The sequence below is a fragment of the Mus musculus genome, chromosome 8, assembly GCF_000001635.26.
Source record: "Mus musculus strain C57BL/6J chromosome 8, GRCm38.p6 C57BL/6J".
NCBI lineage: Eukaryota > Metazoa > Chordata > Mammalia > Rodentia > Muridae > Mus > Mus musculus.
Window position 1 is genome coordinate 27,197,027 of NC_000074.6, and position 27,644 is coordinate 27,224,670.

Genomic DNA, 27,644 nt, shown 5'->3' on the forward strand with positions numbered 1-27,644 from the left:
CGATCTCTTTCTAATTTATTCTGGCAAAGTAATTTTAGGTGTGTTTACACATGAAATTGTAGGCCAACTTTTTGATCTCTCAAGCATGACTGACATATTAGGGAATGTCTCCAGCACAACATAGCTCCTGTTTCTAGAAGAAACAGCAGATTAATGTTTCAACTACACACACACACACACACACACACACACACACACACACATGCACACCACTAAATATCTACCAACTTCTGTTTGCTTAGTTACTAGCCACTTGGCTAGGAACTAAACCATGTCCTATGAGGGTAATTGTTCTTACGCTCCCCTCCATTGCACCCCAATCTCCTGGGGTTGGAATTTAGGGCTCTATGTATGCTCAGCATGAGTTGCACTGAAGTCCCCTGATCTACTGAGGCCAGCACATTGCACAGAAAAGGAGAACATAGCAATGAATAGTTCCTCCAGGATTTTTATTTTCAAAGACAGCGTAAAGCTTTCGTTCCAGTCAGGGGCAGTTTTGAGCAGACACCCTCTCAGCCCTCTGTTAGCATCACGGCCTCATGGATGCTCTGAGTGATGTAGTCTATATTCCTGGCATTGATGCAGGTGAAGTTGATCCGGCTAGTTTTGGGCAAGTAGATATGTTTCTTCTTGACCAGAAACTCCACCTGTTGATCTGTGACAGTCACAGAACTCAGAATTCCTCTCAAGACCATGGGGGAAGAAATACATAGGATAAGAAGTGTCAGCATATGGGGGGAGGGATCCTATAAAGGTCTCTGAAAGCAGCCCCACTTCTACAAGGATGTCAAGAGGAAATCCCGCAGCAAAGCTGGGGACTGCTCAACTACTCCATGCAGCTCAGTGTGAAGACACAGAGCTGAGGTCAGGAAGGGGAGAGTCTCCCCATTCTCGAACTTACAGGTGAGTCCCAGATAACCATGGGTCCCGCTCTGTCGGGTGATGTGATCCCACGACCCAGGGGTCCCTAGGAGCCGCAGCTTCTCCTTCACTTTCTCCTTGATCAGCATCATGTTCTCCACCACACCTTTGAGACTCTGCTTCCTGCCAAGGAAAGAGCAGGAAACTGGACTGCAAAGGCCTACTTGCCTTCCAGCTTGTCTCCCCTCCTTCCCATCTTTCCACAACAGGACACGCGTCAGGAAACACACGGCTGGAACCTGGTTTCTGTGGTGCCTGTGGTGGGAAGGAGGTTTGATTCTGCCGTCCTTTGGGTTTTAAACATCTCTGAAAGGCCCGTGTGTTAAAGGCTGAATCACTATTGAATGTCTGAGAGAGTTAGGTCATTGGGGACTATAAGGAGTCCCGTTCCTAATAATTACACGCCCTTGCCACCCACGCCCGCCCAGACCCTCTCACCCTTTACCATTCTCCAAACAGAGCAGGGTTGCAGAGGATGGAGGTGATTATCCGAGCACCCGTGGCAGGAGGGTTTCCCCACAGGGCCTGGACATAATCCATCAGCTGGGAGAGGACACACAGCAGGTGCTGGTTGCTGAGGGCAGCCACTACTAGGATCCCCACTCCTTCATCTGCAGCATGGAGAAGACAGCCTCGCCCTCAGTTTCCTCCTGTGCAGAATCTCACCTACACCCTTCCCTCTGACCTTGAAGAGAAAGGGTTAAACTACGGAGCCACCAGCTCAGCCCTTGAAAGGTGGTATTTGGCCCCAAAAGTTATCTGGACCTCCTCTTGTAGAAAGAGTATCCATAGGCAAGGGTGTGTGCAAGGGAGGAAGAGCTTCAAGACTGTCAAGCATCTCCTCCTAGGCGTTCAGCCAAGGGGCAGAGGCTGGAGAGGGTGGAATTTTAAGTAGGACAGGTGTGGGTAAGTAACTGGGTTTAGTCACAGAGACCAACTAACTCCTAGTTCACTGCTGTTCTTTACTGCCTCCTGTGTGACTTCTCTGGAGTACTAGGCTCCTTACAGAGGGTAAGTGATGTCAAAAATATTTATCTTTTGGAGGAGGGATATGGGAAGGTAACGGGGAAAAATATGAGGAAGTACAGTGTCCGATGTCCGGTGTGTGTGTGTGTGTGTGTAAGAGGTAAGAGGGGATGGAGAGAGAGAGTGCAAGTGAGAGCGAGTGAGAGAGAGAGAGAGAGAGAGAGAGAACAGAGAATATTATAAGAAACCCATTGTTTTGTAAGCTTATTAAAAACAAACCAAACATTGCTTGCATGATAAATATGGCTTCAATTCTGCTCCCTATTTCTCCCGTCCTTCCACCCATAACAAACCATAAATGCCAAAATTCTTGGACAGAGATTGGCTGCAGAAGAACTCCAAGCCTAGGGACACAAAGTACTGTAAGATTTTGGTATCTTCCTCGAGGTCACCAGTGGATAAACCTTGACAGGGAATGTCAAAGAATGGGAATATCTGCTTGCTCTGAAAGAGAAGGGAGAGATGAAAAAGGCTGAGGCCCATGGGGGTGAAGCAGATGGGGAAAGAGGGGGCCGGTGGCCAGAAGCTGTGTTCACCTTAATGATGGACATCAGTTTCGTCCACTGATTCTGTGTGAACTTGCAATCAGTGATGTTCCCAATCACAAGGATGCTGCCGACCGGGATATGCTGCAGGAAGACATTAGTTGTCTTAGCAAGGTACCCACCTCTACCATGCAGAGATGACACCGGACATTTAGGGTGGAGACAATCTCTTGGGTTTGTTCTCACTAAAAAACCTGACAAATCTAAACCCAGCAGGGGTCCTGAGTGGGGGCAGGTGGGAGGTGGGGGGAGAGAGGGAGATGAGATCATAAATCAGGTCTGGGAGGAGATTCTGAGTAGGGGGTTATGAAGGCTCTACCTGGAGTACTTCCACGAACATGCTGGGGTCTGAGCAGAGATCACTGGCGTTCCAGATAGAGTACTCATAAACTATAAAGCCCATGTCCTGGAAGATGAGTCCACACTGTTCTGTGGGGACAAAGACCCCCACCATACTGTTCTGTGGGGACACAGACCCCCACCAGCTGGGGTCTGGGGAAAGTGGAGAAACGGAGGCAGGGATACCAGAGAGTGGGGTGAGGATCATTGACATATAGAAAGACAATAACAAGAAAAGGTTGGACGTAGTTTCGCATAGCCACCATTTTTCTCTTGGTAGAAAATGAGGGTAGGAGTAGAGATTCCGCGTGGGACAGGAATTGGGAACAACAGGGTGTGGGATCTTCTCCAGTCCTTGACCTGGGTAACACTTACCTTTTTGACATGAGACGATACAAACGATTTTCACATTCTTTCGCCACGTCTTGAGGAACTGAGCCCCAAGCTGGAAGGCTCCACTCTCACCAACGATGTGCACACCCCCAACCTGTCAGCAAGCAACACGTGGAGAGAATGTTGGAAAGAAGCAGCACACCCCAGACTAGAATTTTGTCTTATTTTTGGTGCTGGGGTTGAACTGAGGGTCTTATACATTTGGACCATTCCAGCCAGTCCTCTTCTCCCCTCCCCCCCTTTTATATTGAAATGCTCTATTTATAGTTTCCAAATCAGCAGCGTGCGTGAGTGGATGCAACTTAGTGACCAAACGAGGACTTGAGTTTAGATCCCAGCTTTGCCCCTCAGTACAAAAGGCTACGGACTTTCAGAGTCTCAGGAATTGCCTCTGTCAAGGTGGAGGCCCCTGCATGGTCCCTTGTGGGCTTTAAGGTCACGAAACCCTGTCTCTCTCTCTCTGGGTCTCACCCTTTTCTCCGCAATGGCTTCGCTGTGCTTTCCAAAGAGGAGTTCCAGAGAAGACTGGATGAATGATTTCAGGCCCACCAGGGGCAAGTACTCATAGTCCAGAGAGGGGTCCTCTGCAATCTGCAGGCGGGTCTTGTGCACCACAAGAGAAACCCAGGGATGGCCTTCTTCGGTCATGCAGACTGTGGAGAAATTTCAAAGGGAGCTCTGTATACCCCGCCGGGGCAGCCCACAAACCACAAGTCTGGCCCGTGTTTCTTGGTGATTTTCTAAAGCAGCCCGTGAAAGTTTACTTTTTTTTTTCCCCCTCCCCTCCCCTCTTTGTTGATTCATTCTTTACAGAAGACAGGGAGCTGTTAGTGACTGTGTTTCAAAACAAAACTAACACAACCACCAACAAAACCCACAGCTAAGTCAAGGCCCATATTTGTCACCCCTGCACTGGGTGGGGGTGAGGTGGAGGCAGGAGGATCAGTTTTAGGCAAGCCTGGTGCAGAGTGAGTTTCAGGTGATCCAGAGATGTAAGCAAGATAACCTCTCAAAGCCAAAACCAAAACAAAACAAACAAAAACAAAAAACAAAAACAAAAAAACCCCACAAACAAAACAGACAACAACAAAGCCAGCTGAAACTGTTTCATTTGAGTTTTAAAGGTTAAGATTTACATACAAAATGAATTAGGCATTTCATGATGTCAAGGCCTGATTTCTATATATGAAGGTCTCTGTCTGTCTCTGTCTCTCTCTGCATGTCTCTTCTTTGTCACCTTTTCTTGCCCTCTAGTATCAAGCACCCCTTGGCTGGCCTTGAACTTTCTATGTAGCTGAGAGTGCCCTTGACCATCTGATCATCCACCTCTCAGGGCTGAGAGCTCAGGCATGTGCCATGCCTGGTTTATTTGATAGGGAATTATGCAAGCCAGGGTGTGTGTGTGTGTGTGTGTGTGTGTTGGTCCAGTGGTTAAGAGCACAAACTGCTCTTGGAGAGAACTCATTCAGTTCTCAGCATTTTTGTCAGGCAGCTTAAAACCACGTGTAAATCCAGCTCTGGAGAGAAATCAATGCCTCCTGGCTACCGTCTCAAACACTTGCATGAATGTACACATGTATACTCTCTTTCTCTCTTTCTCTCATACACATACATACAATTAAAAAAAACGCAAACAGAACAAAACAAACACACAAACAGAAACCTATGAAGGGAGGAGAGAGAAGCAAGGTGGTGCCTCCAGTCCTCGGGAGGTGGAGGCAGGACCAGAATCTGCCCAAGATCATTTGCAGCTATTTTGTGAGTTCAAGGCTAGTCTAATTTACATGGGACTGTAAACAAAACAAAAGAACACCGGAGAGAACTGGGAGGAACTAGAGGGGATGAAGAAGCAGATTAAAAAAAAAAAAAAAAAAAAAAAAAAAAAAAAAAAGGATTGGGTGAGAAGGAAGAAAACTTGATTCCTCTCAAAAGTCCCCGACAGGTATGAGGTGACTCGGGTTGTTCACTGATCTTCTCTGCTCTGGGCAGTTCCCTTAATAAACGAAAGCCTTTCCAGCAGCAGAGACGTGAGCTATTCTTCAACCCTCCACTAGGGACACTGCCCACGTACAGCCAGTTGAAACGTAGAAAATCTTAAACCCTGAAATGACTGCCTCCTACCTTTGTAGGCCAGGAACAACTTGCTGGGATAGCCATCTTGCCTGTAGATCTTTAGTAAGCTGCCTTCTAGCTTCTGGGCTGTGGGTACATCCCTGAACACAGAAAGACTGGTCATAGTTGAGCACGTGCGGTGCCAATAATTTCAGGCCTCTTTCTTCCAGAACCTTGGCAGCGCTGATGCACGAGGCTATGGGGCAGTGAGTTGTCAGAGCAACAGAACCTCAGGACTCCCAGTCTCCAGGGTAGCAATGTTCAGGACGTACAGGAACATTCCATGGCCCTGGAGGAAAAGTGCCCAGGGAGAGCAAGCAACAGGGAAGAGTAAACAAACACATGGGATTCCCAGGCACTTCCTCCCAACTCATTGCTGGCTATAGCTCCCGAGCAATTCACCTGAAATAACAAGTCAGTCTCTAGAAAGCAGGACAAAGCTGTCAGCCAGTGAGCTAGACAGGGCTGCCCCAACAGAAGCAAACACCCTACGGCACACAGCAGCGTCAATCAAGAGCTCAAGTCACACTCTGATGCAAGTGTTCTCTTTTTTTTTTCTTCCATTTTGTTTTCATTTTTTTTTTTTTTTTTTAGGGAGCAAACGCCGAGTTTATCAAGAAACAGTTTTTAATATACATTTAAGGTGGGTGTGAAGGGAGGGCAGGCAGCAGGGACTGCAGAGACGGGATTGGTCAATGTATTAGGACCAGGTGACCGTTTTAATATTCGGATTTAAATGGACCATTTGTATCATCCACTCCAAAGCTCAACGGGGAACAGCATAGAAGTTAGGGAAAGAATGTAAGAGCTAGAGGAAGGGACAGGGACAGTTGAGATGAGAGGACAGGCGTGACATGGTCATTGCGCTCTCAAACTCCCAACAACCGTAATTACCTGCACAAGATAGGACTTTATGCTGGTCTGTTTTTCGTCAAGTTGAGGAAAATGCTTGAGAAAAGGCCTCCATGAGGCCAGCCCGTAATTAGGTCTGTAAGCAGGGCTGTGTGGCATTGTCTTGATAATGATTGATGTGGGAGGGGGCAACCCACTTTTGGAGGTGCCGTTACTGGGCCAGTGGCCCTGGATTGTGTAAGAAAGCAGAACTTTGGGGCTGGCGAGGTGGCTCCGAGGGTAAGGCCACTGACTGCTCTTCTGAAGGTCCTGAGTTCAAATCCCAGTAACAAACATGGTGGCTCCCAACCATCCATAATGAGATCTGACGCCCTCTTCTGAGGTGTCTGAAGACAGCTACAGTGTACTTAGATATAGTAATAAATAAATCTTTGGGCCGGAGTGGGCAGAGGTACTGAGTTCAATTCCCAAAAACAACATGACGGCTCACAACCATCTGTACAGCTACAGTGTACTCATATACATAAAGTAAGTAAATAAATTAATCTTTAAAAGCAAGCAAGCTTTTTGTTTTCTTCAGTTCCTGCCTTCGGGTTTCTGCCTTGCTTGAGCTTCAGTGATGGACTGTGATCTGGATATGTGCCCCCAAAACCCCCTTTCCTCCCCAAGTTCCTTTTGCTCATGGTCTTTCTCACAGCAATAGGCCACTAGCCACATGGTGTTGGCATATAACTGTTATCTGCTGTTGGTGTTAGATGTCTGAGGCAAAGTAGAAAAACAGAAGGCAGATAGAGACCAGTCTTACTGGAGCAGGCAGGACTGTTTATCTCAAAATAGCAAGGGACAGACACTCTTCTGCAGGAAGGGGATACTTGGAGCTTATATGAGAAGTATGGGGAATGGAAAGTTAACTGCAAAATGCTGGGGCTGTGTGCCTGCCTGCAGTTTCTCCCTCTGCACTTATTTGTCCAGACAAAGCTGTTTTATCTTTAGAAAATGTCTTTCCCAATATCAGGATGCAGGTGATGGAGGGTACCTGCATTTGGCAATGGCAGTGAGGGGTAGGGGCTGGAGTTTCAATGTAGGGACAAGGGATTTCAGCAAGACTTAGGGGAATGGAAAATCACCTAACACCAACAGCTCCGTTCTCAAACCATCTGGAAGCCTGTTCTCTAGTATTTCTTTGGAAGCTGAATCTCCAGTGGCAGACACAGGTGCAGGTACAGGTGTAGGTGCAGGTGCAGGTGCAGGCACAGGTGTAGGTGCAGGTGTAGGTTCAGGTGCAGGCATAGGTACAGGCACAGGTGCAGGCACAGGCACAGGTGCAGGTGGAGATGCAGGAGGGAGAGGACATGGGAACATCCTGGCTCAGTGAATAAATGCTAGAGGGAGGTCTTCTTCCTATGGCCTTGGCAGGGCTACCTGGCACAGTAAATACTAATACAGGAACACCACTGTCACACTTATCTTAGTTGGTTATCTTAACCTTTGAAATATTTATGAGAATTCAGGAAACAAAGCCTTGCTTTCTCAGTGTTAGGACAGATGGTAAGCTTCAAAAAAATTTCTTTCCTAATCTTCCTTTCATTTTGCATTTTAAGACCAGATATTGCTGTGTTTCATGCTGTCAATTCTCCTGCCTCCACCTCACCAGTGCTGGTATGTACTGACACTCACCAGTGCTGGTATGTACTGACATGCCTGCTCTGGAGGGGAATTTTTGTCTAAACCAGAGCTTTTTTTATGTATATATAATTTTTATTTATGCTCAAATGGCCTCTTATTTACCACACTATGTATTTAGAACCTGTGTGAATATTAAAGGATAAACAAAAATCTGATAATTCGGGTGCCATCACCGTGGTACAGCAAAACAAAATGTTTCATTTCATATCAGAAGTCTGAGCATACTAATACCAATATATTAAAAATGTGGGTTGGATTGGGCGTAGTGGCCTAAGCCTGTGATTGGGTTAGAAGAGAATTTATCTCAAAAGAAATAAATTAGAGGGGCTGGAGAGGTGGCTCAGCGGGTAAGAGCACTGACTGCTCTTCCCAAGGTCCTGAGTTCAATTCTTAGCAACCACATGGTGGCTCACAGCCACCCGTGATGAGATCTGACGCCCTCTTCTGGTGCATCTGAAGACAGCTACGGGTGTACTTACATATAATAAATAAATAAATAAGAAATAAATTAGAAGTATAGGCCTGAGTATGTAGCTTAGTGATGGAGTCCTTGCCTAGCACGCATGAAGTTCAAATTCTAAGTACTGCGTGAACCAGGCACGATGGCAAACACATTATTCTAGCTCTCTGGAAGTGGAAGTAGAAGAATTTTAAAAGATTCTGGTCGTTCTCTGCTGCATAGACTTAGATGCTGTTTTTTTTTTGTTGTTGTTGTTGTTGTTTTATGTTTTGTTTTGTTTTTTGTTTTTCTAGACAGGGTTTCTCTGTGTAGTCCTGGCTGGCCTGGAACTCATTTTGTAGACCAGGCTGGCGTCGAACTCAGAAATCCGCCTGCCTCTGCCTCCCGAGTGCTGGGATTAAAGGCATGCGCCATCATGCCCGGCTAGATGCTATTTTAATAATACAAAACAACAGCTCTTGTTCCTTGAAATGCAAAAAAAAAAAAAAAAAAAAAGAGAGAGAGAGAGAGAGAGAGAGAGAGAAACGAGGATTTCCTATATTACAATGTGAAGGAAGAGAAGACATCCAGCCCTGTTCAGTGAGGTGCAAGGGGCTGCACATTCAGAACACGCTTCGTGCTCCAACTTAACATTTTTCTTTTTCTTTTCTTTTTCCTTCCTTCTTTCCTTCCTTCCTAAACCAGGGTCTTAGTATGTGGCTGGGCTGGCTTGGAACTTTGCTATGCAAACCAGGTTGGCCTCAAACTCACAGAGCTATTGCTTCTGCCTTCCCAGTGCTTTGTGGGGTCTTTTCTTTCTTTTCTTTTTCCTCCCTCCCTCTCTCCCTTCCTGTATTTGGGCGTTTTTACCTGTATCTATTTGTGTATACCTCGTGCTGGTGCCCGGGGCAGACAGAAGAGGAGGTGGATAATTGAGAGCTTCCACGGGAATTCTGGAAATCGAACCCAGGACCTCTGGAAGTGGAGCGTCTTACTCATCTCTCCACTCCCACTCCTCCCCACCCCCTCCGCTTGTGCCCCTCGCTGTCACCCCCTTCCCGCCACAACCTTTTATATACTGTACACAAAGACCACGGGGAGGTCCGCCGAGTAGGGGCTGGCCGTTCACTCCCTCCACAAACCTCAGCTGAGCCACGGCCAGCTCAGGCTGAGAGTGCCCTTGGTGAAGAGAGGAACCTGCGGTTCCCCAAAGCTCCGCTGTGGAGCCACGGCATCTGCTGGGCTCGCAGGCTGGGTCGGCTGTGAGCTTTGCAGCCCTCAGCGGTCTAGACGCGCCTGAGGCAGCTGGGGACACAGGTGACTTGAGTGGACGGGGCAGAGGCGGGGCCCGGGCAGCCACCCTTGGTAGCAGCTCGCGGCGGAGGTCGTAGGGATGCTACCGAAAGCCCACCTTCCTTAATCCACCACTGTCCTCTCTGCGCCTCCCCTTCCGCTCTCCTGAGGCTTGAATTTAGGGAAAAGCCCTGGGGGTGGGGTGGGAGGAAGGGAAATTTGTGGATGGCAGCATCTCGCAAATAGTGCCACGTCGTAGGTGGGGGACCCATTTCAGGCTTGGAGTGTCCCGCATAGCATCTGCAAAATCTGTTTTGGACTTTTAAAAACCGCATTCAAAAGATTAGACTGTATCTTGTTGGCTATTTAGGAACAAGACACAAGAGAGCGCCAGAGAGCCTACAATAAGAAGCATCAGTTCTAGGGCGGGGGTGGGATAGTTTCTAGTAGGGCGTTTCCGGAGCTAACAGTTCCTTTTAATTTATCCTCAGGTCCCCAGCTGTCACTCCGAGGACTTTGCACATTGTACTGGCTAGTTTTGTGTCAACTTGACACAGCTGGAGTTATCACAGAGAAAGGAGCCTCCCTTGAGGAAATGCCTCAGTGAGATCCAGCTGTAAGGCATTTTCTCAATTAGTGATCAATGGTGAAAGGCCCCTTGTGCGTGGGACCATCTCTGGGCTGGTAGTCTTGAGTTCTGTAAGACAGCAGGCTGAGCAAGCCAGGGGAAGCAAGCCAGTAAAGAACATCCCTCCATGGCCTCTGCAGCAGCTCCTGCTTCCTGACCTGCTTGAGTTCCAGTCCTGACTTCTTTCAGTGATGAACAGCAATGTGGAACTGTAAGCTGAATAAACCCTTTCCTCCCCAACTTGTTTCTTGGTTGTGATGTTTGTGCAGGAATAGAAACCCTGACTAAGACACACATTTCTCCAACACTATCCCCCTCCCCAGCCCCCAGGCTCCCTTGTGACCCTTGGAAATGGCAAGGAGCATAGGTGGAGAAAAGTTAGCTTCAGATAGCTTCAGAGTTTGGCTCCAGTGCCTGGGAGGAGTGGACATCAGAACTCTAGGTGAGGCTCAGGCGGCCACACCTATGATGGGAGAGGAATCAGAACACCCGAGGAGCGGAGGTTGGGGGGTAACTGGGGAGAGGGGGCGGAGACAAGGGCTGCACTGAGTGAACTCTTATCTCACCAGGCAGCTACTAGCACCTCGCATCTCCCTGTGTCCCAGATTTCAAAAATTAAAGAATGAGGAAATTTGCTTTTACAGTAGGATCGGGTAGGGTGACAGTGATTCCAGCAGAGATCCCGAGAGACCTTGCCTTGAAAGGCCCCCAAACAGTAGAATACACACAACAAACTTTACTATCATAACATTTTATTAGCATGCAATTGTACAAAGTAATGGGTTACATATGGCTTTTCTTACGTGTACATGGGTCGCATGTGTACATTGGGTCATTTCTACTCTGTTAGTTTCATTTCTTCCCTCCCTCTGGCTCCTTCTTTTTTCCCCATTGTCCCCTTCTTTTTAATGTCTGAATTTAATTTACTTACTTATGGGTATGGGTGTTTTGCCTGCATCTATGCCTGTGTACCACATGCATGCCTGGTGCTGGAGAAGGGACTGCTAGAAGAGGGACTTGGATCCCCCAAACTGGAGTTAAAGATTGCTGTGAGCTGCTGTGTGGGTGCTGGAAATCAAGCCGGGGTCCCCTGGAAGAGCAGCCAGTGCTCCTAACCACCGAGCTAGCTCGGTTGAAAATTTTAACCTAGAACCTAGATTCCGCATATGGAAGAGAACACACAGTGTTTGCCTTTCAGAGTTTAGAGTGGAGTCTCCACTTCTCCCCATTTCTCTACAATTGATTCTGTTCTCCTTTATGGCTGAATAAAACTCCATTGTGTGTATTTTTTAAAAATCTTGTATGCATATATCAAATAGAGCCAGCACATCTGACTCATATGCATGATATATACATATGTGTGTGTGTGTGTGTCTAATGGCTGCATATTTCCAGGCATTACATCCTTATTATTATGAAGAACAGTGTCCTGTTTCTTCTTCAGGAATTTTCCTTCTCTGAAGCCCGTGACCTCCCTAGGTGCTCTTGGGATACTCTGTCAGTTTAAATCAGCAACTTGTGCTGCGGGCAGTGTCTGTCAGTCCCTTCCAAGCTGCCCAGCTGAGGATTTCCCAAATGACATTTTCAGGAGGGATGGTGGGAAAAGAACTCAGCAAACATTGACTAGATCACCCATCCCCAACTCCTGAAAACCATCCTGTCCTGTGCTAGAGATGGAACCCGGGGATCTGTATTGGCTAAGCCTGTGTTCTACCCCTGAGGCATGTCAGCAAAAGCACTTGTACTGGCTGGTTATGTGTGTCAACGTGATACAAGCTAGAGTTATCACAGAGAAAGGAGCCTCAGTTGAGGAAAGGCCTCCATGAGAACCAGCCATAAGGCATTTTCTCAATTAGTGATCAAGGGGGGAGGGCCCAGCCCATTGTGGGTGGTGCCATCCCTAGGCTCCCACGTCCAGGTTCCAGCCCTACCTGAGTTCCTGTCTTCCTCCAATGATAGACTATGATCTAGAAGTCTACACTAAATAAACTGGCTTCCTCTCCAACTGGCTTTCTGGTCATGGTGTATCTTGTTGAAGCAATTAAAAATCCTAACTAGGGCTGGAGAGATGGCTCAGCGGTTAAGAGCGCCGACTGCTCTTCTGAAGGTCACAAGTTCAAATCCCAGCAACCACATGATGGCTCACAACCATCTGTAATGAGATCTGATGCCCTCTTCTGGGGTATCTGAAGACAGCTACAGTGTACTTACATATAATAAATAAATAAATTAAAAAAAAAATCCGTGCTGGTGAGATGGCTCAGTGGGTAAGAGTACCCGACTGCTCTTCCAAAGGTCTGGAGTTCAAATCCCAGCAACCACATGGTGGCTCACAACCATCCATAATGAGATCTGACGCCCTCTTCTGGTGTGTTTGAAGACAGCTACAGTGTACTTACATATAATAAATAAATAAATCTAAAAAAAAAATCCTAACTAAGACACAACTTTTGTTGCTATTCTGTAGTGATTTTTCCCCCTTGTATTACAAACAGCAGTGGAAAGCAGAGGTTTCTCTGGACTACCCCAGGCTACAGAGTGTGCAGGAGGTGGCTGGGGAGTGTGAAGAGAAATTGACACAAAAAATACCCCAAACCAAACACAGAGAGAGAGAGAGAGAGAGAGAGAGAGAGAGAGAGAGAGAGAGAGAGAGAGAGAACAAAACAAAAACCACATCTCTTTACTTCAAAGGGAATAAGAGGTCATTTTTTTAAAATTAATTAATTTATTTATTTATTTTGGTTTTTCGAGACAGGGTTTCTCTGTATAGCACTGGCTGTCCTGGAACTCACTTTGTAGACCAGGCTGGCCTCGAACTCAGAAATCCGCCTGCCTCTGCCTCCCAAGTGCTGGGATTAAAGGTGTGTGCCACTATCGCCCAGCAAAAGGTCATTTATTCTGGAGCCAAGTTTGAGTGACCAACACTTGGGAAACACAGGGCTACATTAGCCCAGGTTCCATGGTCCTCCGTGGAGATAGTTCATGAAGTTTTATAGTAACAGAACAAAAGATGCCACCATCCAGGCAATTTAATCATACCTTCTTGGGTGCAGCAGAGACGCTGTAATTGCCGGTGCGGGGGAAGTTATCCTATGGGCCACAGAGGCTATATCTGATGATATTTTTAGCTTTTGGGTTGGCAGAAGCTACTGGCCTACTGGGATAATAGACTCTAAACAGTCTTTATCTATTAGTCACAGAATGTTAGTTCCAACACAGAGGTTGGCAAAGAGTGACAATTTAGGGGCTAAAACTAGTCCAAGATAAGGTAATTAGGCTCTGGATCTGCAATGTTCCCTCCTGCCTGTTCACCCCACTGCGTGTTAATCAGTAAGCCAGTCTTCACAGACAAAGATGTTCCCAGGAGTCCTCATCCAGGGAGGGGAAGCTGGCTTGTGTCAGAGACTGCAGTTGGTTCTTGATTGACCAGTAATCATGGATGGTGCACTTGGAACTGTCATTTTTTTCTGTTGCTGTGACAAAACACCAAGGCAACTTACTGCTGCGGACCAGCCTCAATACCAGGTACTGAGGACAGCAGAAATGAAGGCTAATGTGGCTTAGTTTGGTAATATTTACCTTTCTTAACACTTGGCTATTTTGTGGCCAAAAGTCACTGACTTCTGGTGATTAACACTTGCTGTTAGCAGCAGGAGATTAAGAAAAGAAGTTAATTATTTGGGCTTCTCCTCTTAGCTGATTAGTTAAAAGGCTCAGAGTTTGTTAACTCTTTGTGAGCCAGAGAGAAACAAAAAAGAAAATAAGGCACGCATAAAAAAAAAACCCTCACTCACTCGGGATGAAGTAGAGAACAAGGCTCAACTCTACCTTGATTTCTGTTCTCAGTATTTATACTTTCTCTTAAAAATTACCTCATATAACTACCAGGTGGAGCTGTTACTGCAGGATAGTTGGTTACACGATTTTCTAAATACTTTTACATTCCAATAAGGTTATAGTAAGTTTAAGGCAGTAATTAATGTCATAGATTGATAAGGTTTAAAGAGTTGCAACAGAGTTGTTTACATGTCTTTCCATTAAGAAACTCTAAACTCACTAAACATTTATTATCTGTGGCTAGCCCTCAGAAGATCATTTTAAGCTTAAAACAATATTTTTTTAAATTTATTTTTACTTTTTTTTTTTTGTTTTTTTTTTTTTTGAGACAGTGTTTCTCTGTGTAGCCCTGGCTGTCCTGGAACTCACTTTGTAGACCAGGCTGGCCTCGAACCCAGAAATCTGCCTGCTTCTGCCTGTCAAGTAAAGCAATATTTTTGTCACAAGTTAGCATGGTTTTGTCTAAAGACAATCATCATCTGCCGTGTGTCTAATTATTTTAAAGTTTTGTAGATAAACTAGTCAATATTTTATTTTCTGTCATTGCATCTACAATAAATTGTACACCCAGTTTGTGACCCTTAGTTACCAGATAACGGTTTCACAGCTAACCTAAAAGGAATGTTTTCCTTGGTGGTAAATTTGTTCCAAGTCTGCTTTCTTTTTCTAGCTTAATTAGCCCGTGACACATGAAGATTTGCAGAGCTCTATTGTAGCTATTATTCATTCTATAAGGGGCTTGAAATTATTTGTATAAATTTAAGAATTCTATAAAATCACTATCAGGGACTGTGAAATCATCAATTTGTCTACACAGCATTACTACATGAGAGTACATCTTCATGTTGATCTGTAGAAAATCTGCCCAGATTGGGCAGATGGGTTGGGCTGAAGCCCAGGAGTCCTTAAGCTGTGCAATAGTGACAGGAAAGGCATATCAGTAGCAAGAAGTAATCCTGGAATGAAGCCTGTTGGGATCTTGCCTCTTAGAGCTCACCCATCAAAGTTATGCAAAAAGATGGGCCATGCCTTAGTCTTTCCTAGATGGCTTCTGACAAGTCATAAAGAAAAGCATTTAATGGGGCTCATGGCTTTAGGGGGTGAGAGTCCATGATGGTAGAGGAAAAGCATGTTGACACCAACAGCTGAGAGCTCACATCTTGATCCAGAAGCCCAAGACAGATAGAACTAACTAAGAATGGCAGGGGTTTTCGAAACCTCAAAGCCTACCTTCAGTGACGCACTTCCTCCAACAATGCCACACCTCTTAATCCTTCCCAAACCATTCCACCAATTAAGAATGACATTCAAGGGCTGGTGAGATGGCTCAGTGGGTAAGAGTACCCGACTGCTCTTCTGAAGGTCCGGAGTTCAAATCCCAGCAACCACATGGTGGCTCACAACCATCCGTAATGAGATCTGACTCCCTCTTCTGGAGTGTCTGAAGACAGCTACAGTGTACTTACATATAACCAATAAATAAATCTAAAAAAAATGCTTTTTAAAAAAAAAATGACATTCAAACTTATGAGCCTATGGAGGACCATTCTCAGTCAGATAATGACAGAGTCCTAAGTTCCATCTCTGGCAGACAGACTACAAATGTGGTTGTATTATAGAGAATAATCTGTTCCTAATAGCTCAGAGCTGTTGGTTCCTAATTAGTCTTCTAACAGTGTATATTAGTCATGGTTCTCTAGAGTAACTAAACTTATAGAATGAATCTCTGTCTCTCTGTCTCTGTCTGTGTTTCTGTCTCTCTCTCTCTGTGTTTCTGTCTCTCTCTCTCTCTGTGTCTCTGTCTGTCTCTCTCTCTGTGTCTCTGTCTCCCTGTCTCTGCCTCAATATTTGGATTAAAGGGGTGTACCTTCCCCAAGATCAGAAGCCTGTGTCTTCCTGCTTTAAGATCCAGAGGTATGAGTTTTCCTACCTCAAATGGTCCAGACTAGCTGTGGATTTATCTACTTTCAAGCCAAGCAGAAAATCTTTCACAGGTGCGCCCTCCATACGTGAACTGTAGTGCACTCCAGATATAGTCTAATTGGCAACCAGGAATTGCATTGGTCATACAGTTGTACATTGTTCATACATTGGCCTTGTACGAAGGTCATACATCGTTCGTGCGTGACCTTGGGAACGATACTGTCCATCTTTCCAAGGTCCCTAGAAGCATCACTCTTTGCCTGTGAGCAGCCAGCCCATGCTAATGTTCCTCTGCTTCTTCTGTGGCTTGTGGTAGAAGAACTGGAGGGGAACCAGAGTTCAGCAAGGAGGGCGAGTGGAGACTGGGTTAATTCAGTTAGGAAGTGAGGAAAGCCTGAGCTAAGGCAGCGGCTGATGGATAAAATTGCCAGATGTCCTCCATAAAAATACCAGGCGCCAGGCCAAGCTTGGGGGGAGGGTGTTGGTAGACAGTAGTGGTATTGAAAATATTTCCTTAACTCAAGCAATATCTACTATGCCAAGGCAAGCCACTTATTTTGCTCAACATCTATTCTTCTTCCTACATATTTTCCTTTTATTGAAAATAGATTATCTTCTCATACAATAGATCCTGATTATAGTCTCCCCTCCCTCAACTCCTCCCAGTTCCTCCCCACCTTCCCTCCCTACTGGACCCATTCCCTCTCTGTCTCCCACTAGAAAAGACTTTTAAGAGAAAACAACCAAGCATGACAAAATAAAATAGAATAGGATAAAGCCAAACCCATCACACTGAGGCTGGACAAGGCAACCTAACACAAGGAGAAGAATCCCAAGAGCAGACACAAGACTCAGAGACCCACTTGTTCACACACTCAAGAGTCCCATAAAAAAGATACTAAGCTGAGAGCTGCAATATATATGCAGAAGACCTGGTGCAGACCGGTGCACAAAGCTCCTTTGTGTAAGGTCAGACCCTCCACTAGCAGATACCCAAGGCCAATACTAAATACTCAGGAGCTCTTCGAGAACATGGGCATGAGAGTGGCTTAAGGAGGAATGCTGAATGTTGGGTTTTTTTGGGGGGTGGGGGAGGGTGTTTGAGCCCTGTGTAGCCCTGGCTGTCCTGGAACTCACTCTGTAGACCAGGAAGGCCTCAAACTCAGAAATCCACCTGCCTCTGCCTCCCAAGTGCTGGGATTAAAGGCGTGTGCCACTACTGCCCGACTTTTAATTTTTTAAAGAAAAACAGATTTATTTGTTTTATATATATATATACACTGTAGCTGTCTTCAGACACACCAGAAGAGAACATCAGATCCCATTACAGATGGTTGTGAGTCACCATGTGGTTGCTGGGAACTGAACTCAGGACCTCTGGAAGAGCAGTCAGTGCTCTTAACTGCTGAGCCATCTCTCCAGCCTCCCTGGCTTTTAGTTTTTATATTAGACTTATTGTTTTTATTTCCCGTGTGAACGTTTTGCCTGCATGTGTGTATGTGTAGCACATGTGTGCCTGGTGCCTACGGAGACCAGAGGAAAGCATCAGACATCATGGAACTGGAGTTATGGGTGATTGTGAACCCCCACTACCACGTACATACTGGGGATTGAACCTGGGTCCTCTACAAGGGCAGCAACTGAGGCATCTCTCTAGGCCCTGTGCTGAGGTCTTTAAGGGGTTTGTTGTGTGTTGCTGGGGATGGCACCCAGGGCCTCACAAATGCTGCCCCTGCTCTTCCATACTTCCTTGAGCTGGAGTCTGGAGGGAGAAGGAACAGGGATGCTCACTGTGCGTCATCCACATCAGGAAGGAGGGATTCCCCACGGGGGTTGGGGGAGTGGCTCTTTATGCTGTCCTTACCGTCCTGGTGGTTCTGAGAGAGCATTCCAACATGGGATCCAGACTTGGACCCTGAGAGGAAGGTCTCCACACAGGAGCCCACTACCGGAAGAGCAACCAGAGAGGTGAGAATGGCAGTGAGCAGGTGAAAGTTACCCATTCCCATTTTTTTCCCTCTCCCTCTGGGAAGAAGTCGCCCATTCCTGCTCCCTTCTAAGAACACTAATAGCAGAAGCAGCATTTCACCTTGTCTTTGCTGAGGAGACATAGTGTACTATGTCTGCTGTGTTTTGTGTTATGAAATGTGGCTCACACACACTAGGCAAGGCCCTCCTGTGAGTTGCACCTCAATTCATAATATATTATTTTTAAATATAAATATGTGTATGTGGACCCCTAGTTCCTAAAATAGATAAAGCATTTGAGGGCCAAGGAATCATGGGATGACTTTCCAAGCCCATTGGTCCATTGTTTTGGTTCTGATGGGTCACCAAGCACTGCCTGGAGCTAGATAGATGGTTCAGGGGTTAAGAACACTTGCTGTTTTTTCTTGGGTCCAAGGACACATAGTTCAGGTGGCTCAAGACCACTTTTAACTCTAGCTCCAGTGGGGAATGTAGTGCCCTCTCAGGCTTCTTCTAGCTCCCTCATAAGTGTGGCATACATCCATACAGACACACATACACACACATAAATGAAAATAAAAACAAGTCTTGAAAAAAATAAGCCACTGAGTTTGGAGTGGTAAAGTATTCAGTTGTCATTAAACCATGCTTTAAAAATGCTGCAAGAGAAGGGTCACTTTTAAGGGTCTGTGCTTATTTTTTGTTGTGGGTAATTAGAGGCCGGAGGTGATGCAGAGACCATGGAGGAGTGCTGCTAACTGGCTTGCTCCCTTGGCTTGCTCAGCACGTGTTCGTTATAATAGAATTCAGGACCATCAGCCCAGGGATGGTACAAAGGACCAGGCCCTCTTCCATCAATAACTGAAATTAAGAAAATGTCCTACTGGCTTGCCTACAGCCTGATCTTATGTAGACATTTTTCCAATTGAGGTTCCCTCCTCGCAGATGACTCTAGCTGGTGGCGAGTTGACATTTAATTAGCCAGCACAAGTACAGTTAGAGATCTTGATATTATCTTATATTAGGATTTGTCCCTAATTCAATGAGAGGTGCTTTTATAAAAAAAAAAAATCAAAGGAGAAGACACACGGGGACATAGGGAAAGCCATGGGAAGACTGACGTAGGCATTTGAGTGACACAGCACAAAACAATTACAGGGATGTCAAGCACTGCCCAGGTCCTCAGAAGTGAGGGAGGCAGGGAGGAGGCTAAAGATCTCCAATAAGATCCAGCTCTGTTAGTCTCTGCTCCAGCTTTCTGGCCTTCAGCATTGTAGGGGATGTTACTGCTCTTTCAATCCCCTAAGATAATAATAACGTTTTTGTTTTGTTTGTTTTTGAAACAAAGTTTTTCTGTGCATCAGCCCTAGCTGTTCTGGAACTCTTTGTAGACCAGGCTGGCCTCTGATTTCCAGAAACCCACCTGCCTTTGCCTCCTGAGTGCTGGGATCAAAGGCAATTTTTATTATTACTTTTTAAACAAGGTCTTTCTGTATTGGCCATGCTGGTCTGGAACATACTGTGTAGCCTGGGTCAGCTTCAAATCCAGCAGTCCTCCTGAGTTAGCCTCTCAGATTCTGGGAAGGTCATGGCAATTTGTTTTGCAGCCTCAGGAAACTAATATAGTCACAATTTCTCCCTAAGAATATCTGCAAAGGAACAGGAGTTTGTCGTTGCTAAGACAACAAGAACTCAGATGTCGTAGCAGAAGTGGTACAAGAGGATCTAAAGCAGTGGCTCTCATCCTTCCTAGTGCTGTGACCCTAACACAGTTCCTCATGTCCTGGTGATCCTTCTCACCCCTTAAAATGATGCTGTCTCTATTTCATGACTGTAATTTTGCTACTGTTATGAATCATAGTGTGAATAGTTGCTATGCATGATATCTGATGTGGGCCTCCAAAGGGGTCGTACCCTACAGGTTGAGAACCACCCGTTGTTAAAGCAAGGCTGTTTATGGCTAGAGCAACACAATGCTATAATCATAGAACTCAGAGCGATGTCTGTGGACCTCTCTAAAGAAGGTCAAAACTATACATCCCGTGGCCCTCTTTACCCTCCCCGTACCATTATTTTTTGTTTGGGTCAAATAAATAAGGTTATGATAACTGTGGCTTAAAGAGTATAGACATTTTTCTGTCACTTAAAAGCCTAAATTGCAAGTAGTCTGGAGCTGAAATGGGGCTCTCCCTCTGGGGGCTTTTTTTTTCCCCCTTTTTTGGTTTTTCGAGACAGCGTTTCTCTCTGTTTAGCCCTGGCTGTCCTGGAACTCACTCTGTAGACCAGGCTGATCTCAAACTCAGAAATCCACCTGCCTCTGCCTCCTGAGTGCTGGGATTAAAGGCGTGTGCCATCACTGGCTGGCATTCTGGGATCTCTTAATACTGGGTTCCCTGGTTCTGTCTGTCTGGTTCTGCCATCTATTATGACTGGCAACTCTTCTATGACTCAAGATGGCTACTTCTGGTCTCACTATCACACTCGAATCCCAGCCAGTTGGAAGTTACTCTAATGGCAGAGCTAGAAGTGGTGTGCTTCCATTGGCTAGAACACTGTTGCTTAGCATGCCTGTCTGACTGAGGCTGTAAAACGCTCTTTGTCAGGATGCCCTTTTTCTTGGTAAAACCCGGTGATTCTGTCAATAAAGGAAGTATGGAGAGTGGATAACACTACTGGACACAGGTGAGCAACAGATATAAGCCCTGACTACTTCAGTGGCTTCTTAGATTGGAGCCCATGAGATGGGCAGACAAAGCCCAGAAGTGGAAATCTTGGAAACAGATAACAGCTCCACCCCTTTAGCTAGTGATAAGAGAAAATGAAACCTGCATGCTTTGGGTTTGAAGCAACAGAAACACGTACAGGAAGTGTGGAACTGTCAGAAGGCCAATAGTAACATCCTCCCTCCCTCTGTTACAGGTTGATTTGTGCCCTCCTGAAAGTTGCATTGAAGACATAATCTTGGAATGTTTGAAGGCACCCTAATTTTGAAATGAGGCCTTTGCATATGTACTCAAGTTAAAATGAGATCATACAAGGTGTCCCAACCCAATGACTGATGTCCTTATAAGAGATATTTGGGCAGAGATGGACAAAGGGAGAAGGCTGTGTAAAGACAGAAGTTTAAGTTAGAAAGACCCGTTTATAAGTCCAACAATACCAATGACTGCTGACAACCACCAGCAGCTAGAGAGGCAAAGAAGGACCCTGTCCACAGCTTCCAGAGAACGTGTGACCTGGCCAGCACCTTGATTTTGGACTTCAAGCTTCCAGAATTGTGGGAGAACATATTTTTATTGTGTCATGATACTTTGCTGTAGCCATCCTAACTAATTTATTCTCTCTTTTATTTTTTCTCTTTCTGATCCCCTTGTGTGCAATCTCATTAACATTCACTGTAATGGACCATCAGATCCTGATATTCCGAGGTGCTTTTTGCTCTCTCTCTGCCTTCTCCCTATCCCTATCATTTAGGTAACATTACTGGCAACACTGCATGCAATGACAGGCAATCCAAACAAGACCAAATGCCTGGCCAAGGCTAGACCAGAGTGTCAAAAGAGCCAAAGGGGGCTCACTAGCAGCAGATCTACAAAGTCAAGGAAATGAGTCTGAGATGGGTCCACCTCTCAGAAGAAAAGACCAGGCATGGCATCCAGTAATGACCAAAGACAAGCCCTACAATGTAAGCAGGGTTATAGGAACCTAATCCTGTAGGCCAGGAACTTGACCAAGATCCAGTGTCCTTCCTCTGCTTTATGCTGGAACATCCCCTTCTGTTTCCAAACTGCTTCCCTATCCAGGATCTCGTCTGCTCTTCTGAACTAATCTGTATGGGCTGAACACAACACTAACATCTCCATTCTAATCATACTTAAGGCAATGGTGGAAGAGGCTGGTTAACTTGCTCAGTGTTACTGAAAACATTCTTGGCAGTATGCGTAGGGAAGATGAAGGGAACTCTTGTGTTGGTCAAGGAGGTCCCAAAGGTTCCTCCAAACGACGCAGGCTATTACTGCCATTGCTTGGCTTGCTCACTACATACTTTCATTGCAGGATGTAGAGAAGTTGACCTGGGCCTGGGCTGGAAGTGTCCTTCCTGCTGTCTATCTTTCCTGGTACCAGAAGGTGCTATGCAGGCTGATGGGAGAGAGAAGCCATTAACAGAGATGGCTTAGCGGGTAAGAGCACTGACTGCTCTTCTGAAGGTCCTGAGTTCAAATCCCAGCAGCCACATGGTGGCTCTCAACCACCCGTAATGAGATCTGACAATCTCTTCTGGTGTGTCAGAAGATAGCTACAATGTACTTATATATAATACATACATACATACATACATACTATTTACTTAGACAAGCAAAGATGCTGAGAGTCATTCTCAGACAAGCCAACCTGCAAAGGTCATGAGACCAGAACTGCTTGTCTGAAAGAAACAGAATCTAGTGGAAGAGATATAGACCAACTCAGTTACTTGGAAATGACGCTCTCCAAGCTGTGGAGCTGCCTGCAGGATGTGTCGTGTACTCTGGGTTTTCAGGTTTTGTGAGCTGTCATCCACGCTGGCATGGGCTTGGTGATGTAATGGTCTTTGAGTCATTTCTGTTCCTGAAAGTAATGCCCTCACCTATCTTCCTGTAAGTAACCCCAATAAAACCCAAGTTGGACTTTGGTGGTGTCTGTACTTTGGTCTGTCATAGGTTTCTTGTCTGAGTAGACGTGTATGTTTGTCACCCAGAAGCGTGGTGACAGGCAGGCAGACATGGCACTGGAGTAACAGCTGAGAGCTTATATCCTGATCTGCAGGCAAGAGGCAGAAAGAGAGTGAGGCTGGGCCTAGCGTCGGCTTCTGAAACCTCAAAGTGCACCCCCAGTAACACATATTCTCTAACAAGCCACGCCTACTAATCCTTCCTAAATACTCCACCAACTGGGAAAGAAACATTCAAATATATGAGCCTTTGGGTACCATTCTCATTCAAGCCACCATAACCCCAGAGGTGGAAGGTAAGTCCCTATTGATGAGGACACCATGCACTTCAGAAACAGGGCCAAGAGATCCCTGAGCTGGAACTCACCTGAATGCCCCTTCCCTGGAAACTAGCTTTCATGGTATCAGATGCTGCTGTGCAAGCTTCCAAAGGAGAGACACACCCAACAGTCTTACCCAGCTATTGCACCTATGAACCACATCAAATGAGTAGATTAGCATGATAATACTACAGGTGTAGTAGTGGCACACACACCTTGGTGATAACTGTCTTAGTTAGGGTTTTACTGGTGTGAATAGACACCATGACCAAGACAACTCTTATGAAGGACAACATTTAATTGGGGCTGGCTTACAGGTTCAGAGAGTCAGTCTATTATCATCAAGGCAAGAACATGGCAGTGTCCAGGCAGGCATGGTACAGGAGGAGCTGAGAGTTCTACATCTTCATATGAAGGCTGCTAGCAGAATACTGACTTCCAGGCAACTAGGATGAGGGTCTTAACACCCATGCCACCAGTGACACACTTCCTTCAACAAGGCTGCACCTACTCCAACAAGGGCACACCTCCTCATAGTGCCACTCCCTGAGCTAAGCATATTTAAAGCAGTACAATAACCAATAGTTCTCTAATTGGACTGAAGACCCGCTCAACAAGAAGGGATACCATATCTGGTACTGGAAACCCAGCTATTCAGTTCTACTACTCAATTCGGGTGAAGCCTTGGTTATTGGAGAAGAATCTACAACCACTAATTTACTAAACCTGGATAGTCCCTAGCAATGATCTTTTAACATTTTGTTATACCCAGAGATAAGTGTAGTCTTCACTTTTCATCAAGGAAATTTCTTTTTGCAACAGCAGAAGAGCACTACAGAAAACCACACTAATCAATAGAGTTGTTGAGCCCAGTTCCAGCTGACACATCTACATAACACTGCCCCATCTAAGGCTCAGGGAACATTGTGGAAAATGAAGTGGTAAGATTACAAGAGTCAGAGGGTCAGGGAGTTTGCAGAGAGAGTTCGTCTGTTAGTAACATCAGACTTAACATCTGTTAAGTCTCACTAACATGATTGCCCACATCTGAGCTGAACAAAGATGACACCAACAAACGTGTAAAACCGGATAGGGAAAAGCATACGAGGCCTCAACCCTACACAAAGAACTACAAGCCACCGAGGAAAGCTAGGACTTGGAGAGGTAGCCTTCTCCAGGGAAGAGCACACCAATTGGTTCTCCAGTGCCAAGTGGTCGACCCTGAAAACATATGTACAAGTACCATTATATAGACTGAACAGGTATTATTTGGAGGGAGGGAAAGGAAGGAAAAATGTTGTAATTAAATTATAATATCAAAATCCACCAAAAATGAAAGGATCCCATCATGGAGGGAGGAGGGGCTCACAAGGCCTCACCCTCTTGGAGGAGGGGCTCACGAGGTCCCACCCTCTCTGAAGAATGACTGGCAGTTAATGTTCCTGGGTGAGGCTCGGTGATATAACTGCTGCTGATTTATTTGCCCATGTAAATAGCCTCCCATCCATGATCATTCATTCAAGGAACTGATTTAAATTCAGTGAGCCACAAATCCCCCCACATTTAAAAAGAAAACAAATAACAAAAGAACTAAAAGTAAAAGGGAGACTTTGTGGATGAGTGAGAGCACTGAGAGGTGAGAAGGGACAAAGTACATCGTTTACATGGACGGCATTTTCAAAGAGTGAAAACGTTCTAGCCTCCAAACATATAAAAGGAAAAATGGCTGATTTAATGCGGGAGGGGTGGGGGTGGGGGACAAACTTTCTGTAGCATCAGTCCCAGCCACTATGTGGCTCCTGCGGGGCTGTACTTTTGTTTTAAATTTTCTGTCATTTGATAGTATAGCACGGGAAGTGTATCTTTACTACTTGTTTCTGGCTCGGAAACTTTTGTTTGACTGAAGAAAATTGGCTCATTCCTCTAGGATATATATAATGCATGAAGAACCCGAGTTCTGTTTAGCACAGGGGATGTCACTCGGTTGTCAGATACTTTCCTAGCTTGCATGAAACCACAGGTTCGATTCCCTGAACCACAAAAACTGTAAATGGTGATGCATATCTGTAATTCCTCTAGATTATATACAGTATATTCCTCTAGAATATATATAATTATAATATATAACATGTAACATAGAATGTAATCTGTATACTATATAATATATAATTATATAGATTATATTATATAATAGTATATATACATTATGCTAGTATATTACATACTATACCCCACTATATATTATATTTATTATATAATAGTATACAGTATATACTATATACATGTGCTATGAAGTATATAATACATAATAAATTATAATATAATATGCATATATATAACTATATATACACACAGAGATATATACACATATACATACACACACACACACATATATATATGTTTTGAGGAAGGGTTTTATGTATCCTAGGCTGGTCTCCAACTCATTATGTCATTATGTATCAGAAGATGACTTTGAACTCCTGATCTTCCTGCCTCTACCTCCTCAGTGCTTACAGGCATGCATCACCATTTACAGTTTTTGTGGTGCAGTGAATCAAACCTGGGGTTTCATGCAAGCTAGGAAAGCATCGAGCAACACAGCGACATCCCCTGTGCTAAAACAGAATTCAGGTACTTGACGTATTTTTAATCAAAGAATTGAACTAAATTATTTCTCCTCCATTTTTCAGATGATTTATTGCTGCAACAAACGCTGGGCTGGAACGTGATCCCTTTGGGGTGCTGAGATTACAGGCCATTACATCTAGTTGGATTGCTATTTATATGGAGTCTTTCAGCTGTGCAAGCTATTAACTAGACAGTTCAACATTCCACTCCTGTTGTATCTCATATAGCCACCAGGAGGCGCCTAACACTTCTAATGTCCTGGCAAGAAGACTAAGGTTTAATAAAAGGCTTGGAATGTCATCCTAACACAGGCCATGGTGGTGCACACATCTAGGCCCTGGACTAAGGTGGCTAGGACGGGAAGCCGATGAGTTCCAGAATAGCTTGGTGGACTACAGAACTAGGGCCTTCAAAGAAGGGGGATTCTAGACAGCCCTACTTTCCCCTCACATGCGTTTACTTTCTTAGGCTGGGTTGGCTGGTTGGTGACTGGGGATGTCTTAGAGTTTCCATTGCTGTGAAGAGACACCATGAGCAAGGCAACTCTTCATGAGAAGGCTGGGCTGATTCCATGGCAGGCTTCAAATTTTCAGTTAGGAGATTAGACCTAAGTCTGTGTTTCCAAGAACTGGGCAAGTCCAGGCAAGTCCAACCCTCAGAAGCTGCCCTGCCCCCTGGCCTGAGGCAAGGACAGTGGGTCAGCAGCAGTTTCCAGACTTCCTCTGCTACTTCCTCTATAACAGTTTCCAGGCCTCCCAGCAAGTTTCCAGCCCCTACACCCTGGTAATGGAATGTTCACCTAGGTGGACCCAACAGATTATCATGGAGGTCCCCTATTCTGGAATCCCCTAACTGCTTTAAATCAGACCTTTGAGTTCACTTGCTTGTCTCTCTCTCTTGGTAACGGGGAGACCCCAGCATGCTGGACTTCTGCAGAATAAAACACTCTTTGTTTACATACTATTTGAGCCTGGGGTGTCATTCTTCGGTGAATCATGAATCCTTACATTATAAAGGACAACATTTAATTGGGGCTAGCTTACAGGTTCAGAGTTTCGGTCCACTATCATCGAGGGAAGCACGGCAGTATCCAGACAGGCATGGCGCTGGAAAAGGAGCTGAGAGTTCTTCTTTCAAAGGGAACCAAAACACTGGCATCATCAGGCAGCTAGGAATAAGCTCTCAAAGCCCACCCCCAAAGTGACGCACTTCCTCCAAGAAGGCCACACCTACTCCAAGAAGGCCACACCCACTCCCTGGACCAAGTATATTCAAACCGCCACAGGGGAGTCCACTCTTTAGCAGGTTTGAGGAATGACGTCAGAATAGAATTAGTCTAGTAAGCGCCTATGAGGACCCTGGCCCCCGCTTACCCAGTACCAGCTTGAAGAGTCTATCATGGGACGAGTTCGAGAAAAACTTATTCCCAACATCCTCTTTTCTCTAATTCAGCTTGTTCCTTTGTAGTTTCACCCGCAAGGTCACCTGTCCAACTCAAACCCCCTCTTCTTTGTCATTTCTGCCCCACATTCTCTCTTACTCCCAGACTCTTGAAAGACAGAGCTTCTAAAACCCTCCAGTTCTCCCCGGTCTGTGAGTCTTCACATCTTTTGCTTCCTAGCCTGGCTGTTTGTCTTCACCGATTCCAGGGCTAAGGCTTCATGCTGGCAAAAGCAGTTCGCCTTGCCTTCAAGGATGTAAATCTCCTTCGGTTTGACACCTGGCTGGAGGAAGGACTAGAGAGGCTGTCTCTTCAGCTGTCAGATTCCCCGGTGACAATCTGCAGATGGAATCCACAGCCCCAGGTCAAGTCTAAACACTTCAAAGGAGGCTGACAGTCGGCACATGGATTAAAATGTACAGCGAGGCCCGAGTAGTATGAGGTCCTGGACTCTCTTCAAGGACAATTCTATAAACCAAGGCCCCTCCCCCAAAGGCGTCCTCTCCTCTCTTCTCTCTGGGCAACTTTCCCCAGAGATGTTAGGAAAATATCCAGAGATGGGGAGAGGATGCCCTCTTATCCCTA

General features: G+C 45.5%; 1 protein-coding gene across 4 annotated transcripts; it reads right to left on the reverse strand.

The window, feature by feature from the left end:
- Positions 1 to 432: 432 nt before the first annotated feature.
- On the reverse strand, positions 433 to 26,819 carry Got1l1 (glutamic-oxaloacetic transaminase 1-like 1). 4 transcript variants are annotated; one of them, XM_006509213.4, is made up of 10 exons: positions 26,662 to 26,819; positions 5,346 to 5,437; positions 3,696 to 3,877; positions 3,207 to 3,318; positions 2,812 to 2,921; positions 2,484 to 2,576; positions 2,241 to 2,391; positions 1,367 to 1,532; positions 902 to 1,044; positions 433 to 655 (listed from the first exon to the last, which is right to left on the reverse strand). In XM_006509213.4, exons 3-10 carry the CDS (start codon positions 3,870 to 3,872, stop codon positions 513 to 515), a joined length of 1,095 nt encoding a protein of 364 aa, XP_006509276.1. In that variant the 5' UTR covers positions 3,873 to 3,877; positions 5,346 to 5,437; positions 26,662 to 26,819; the 3' UTR covers positions 433 to 512. The 4 variants fall into 4 exon arrangements, with proteins under 4 accessions (XP_006509276.1, XP_011240469.1, XP_006509274.1 ...); XM_011242167.3 differs by having other exon boundaries at positions 2,812 to 2,916; positions 5,346 to 5,625; XM_006509211.4 differs by having other exon boundaries at positions 5,346 to 5,625.
- Positions 26,820 to 27,644: the final 825 nt, after the last annotated feature.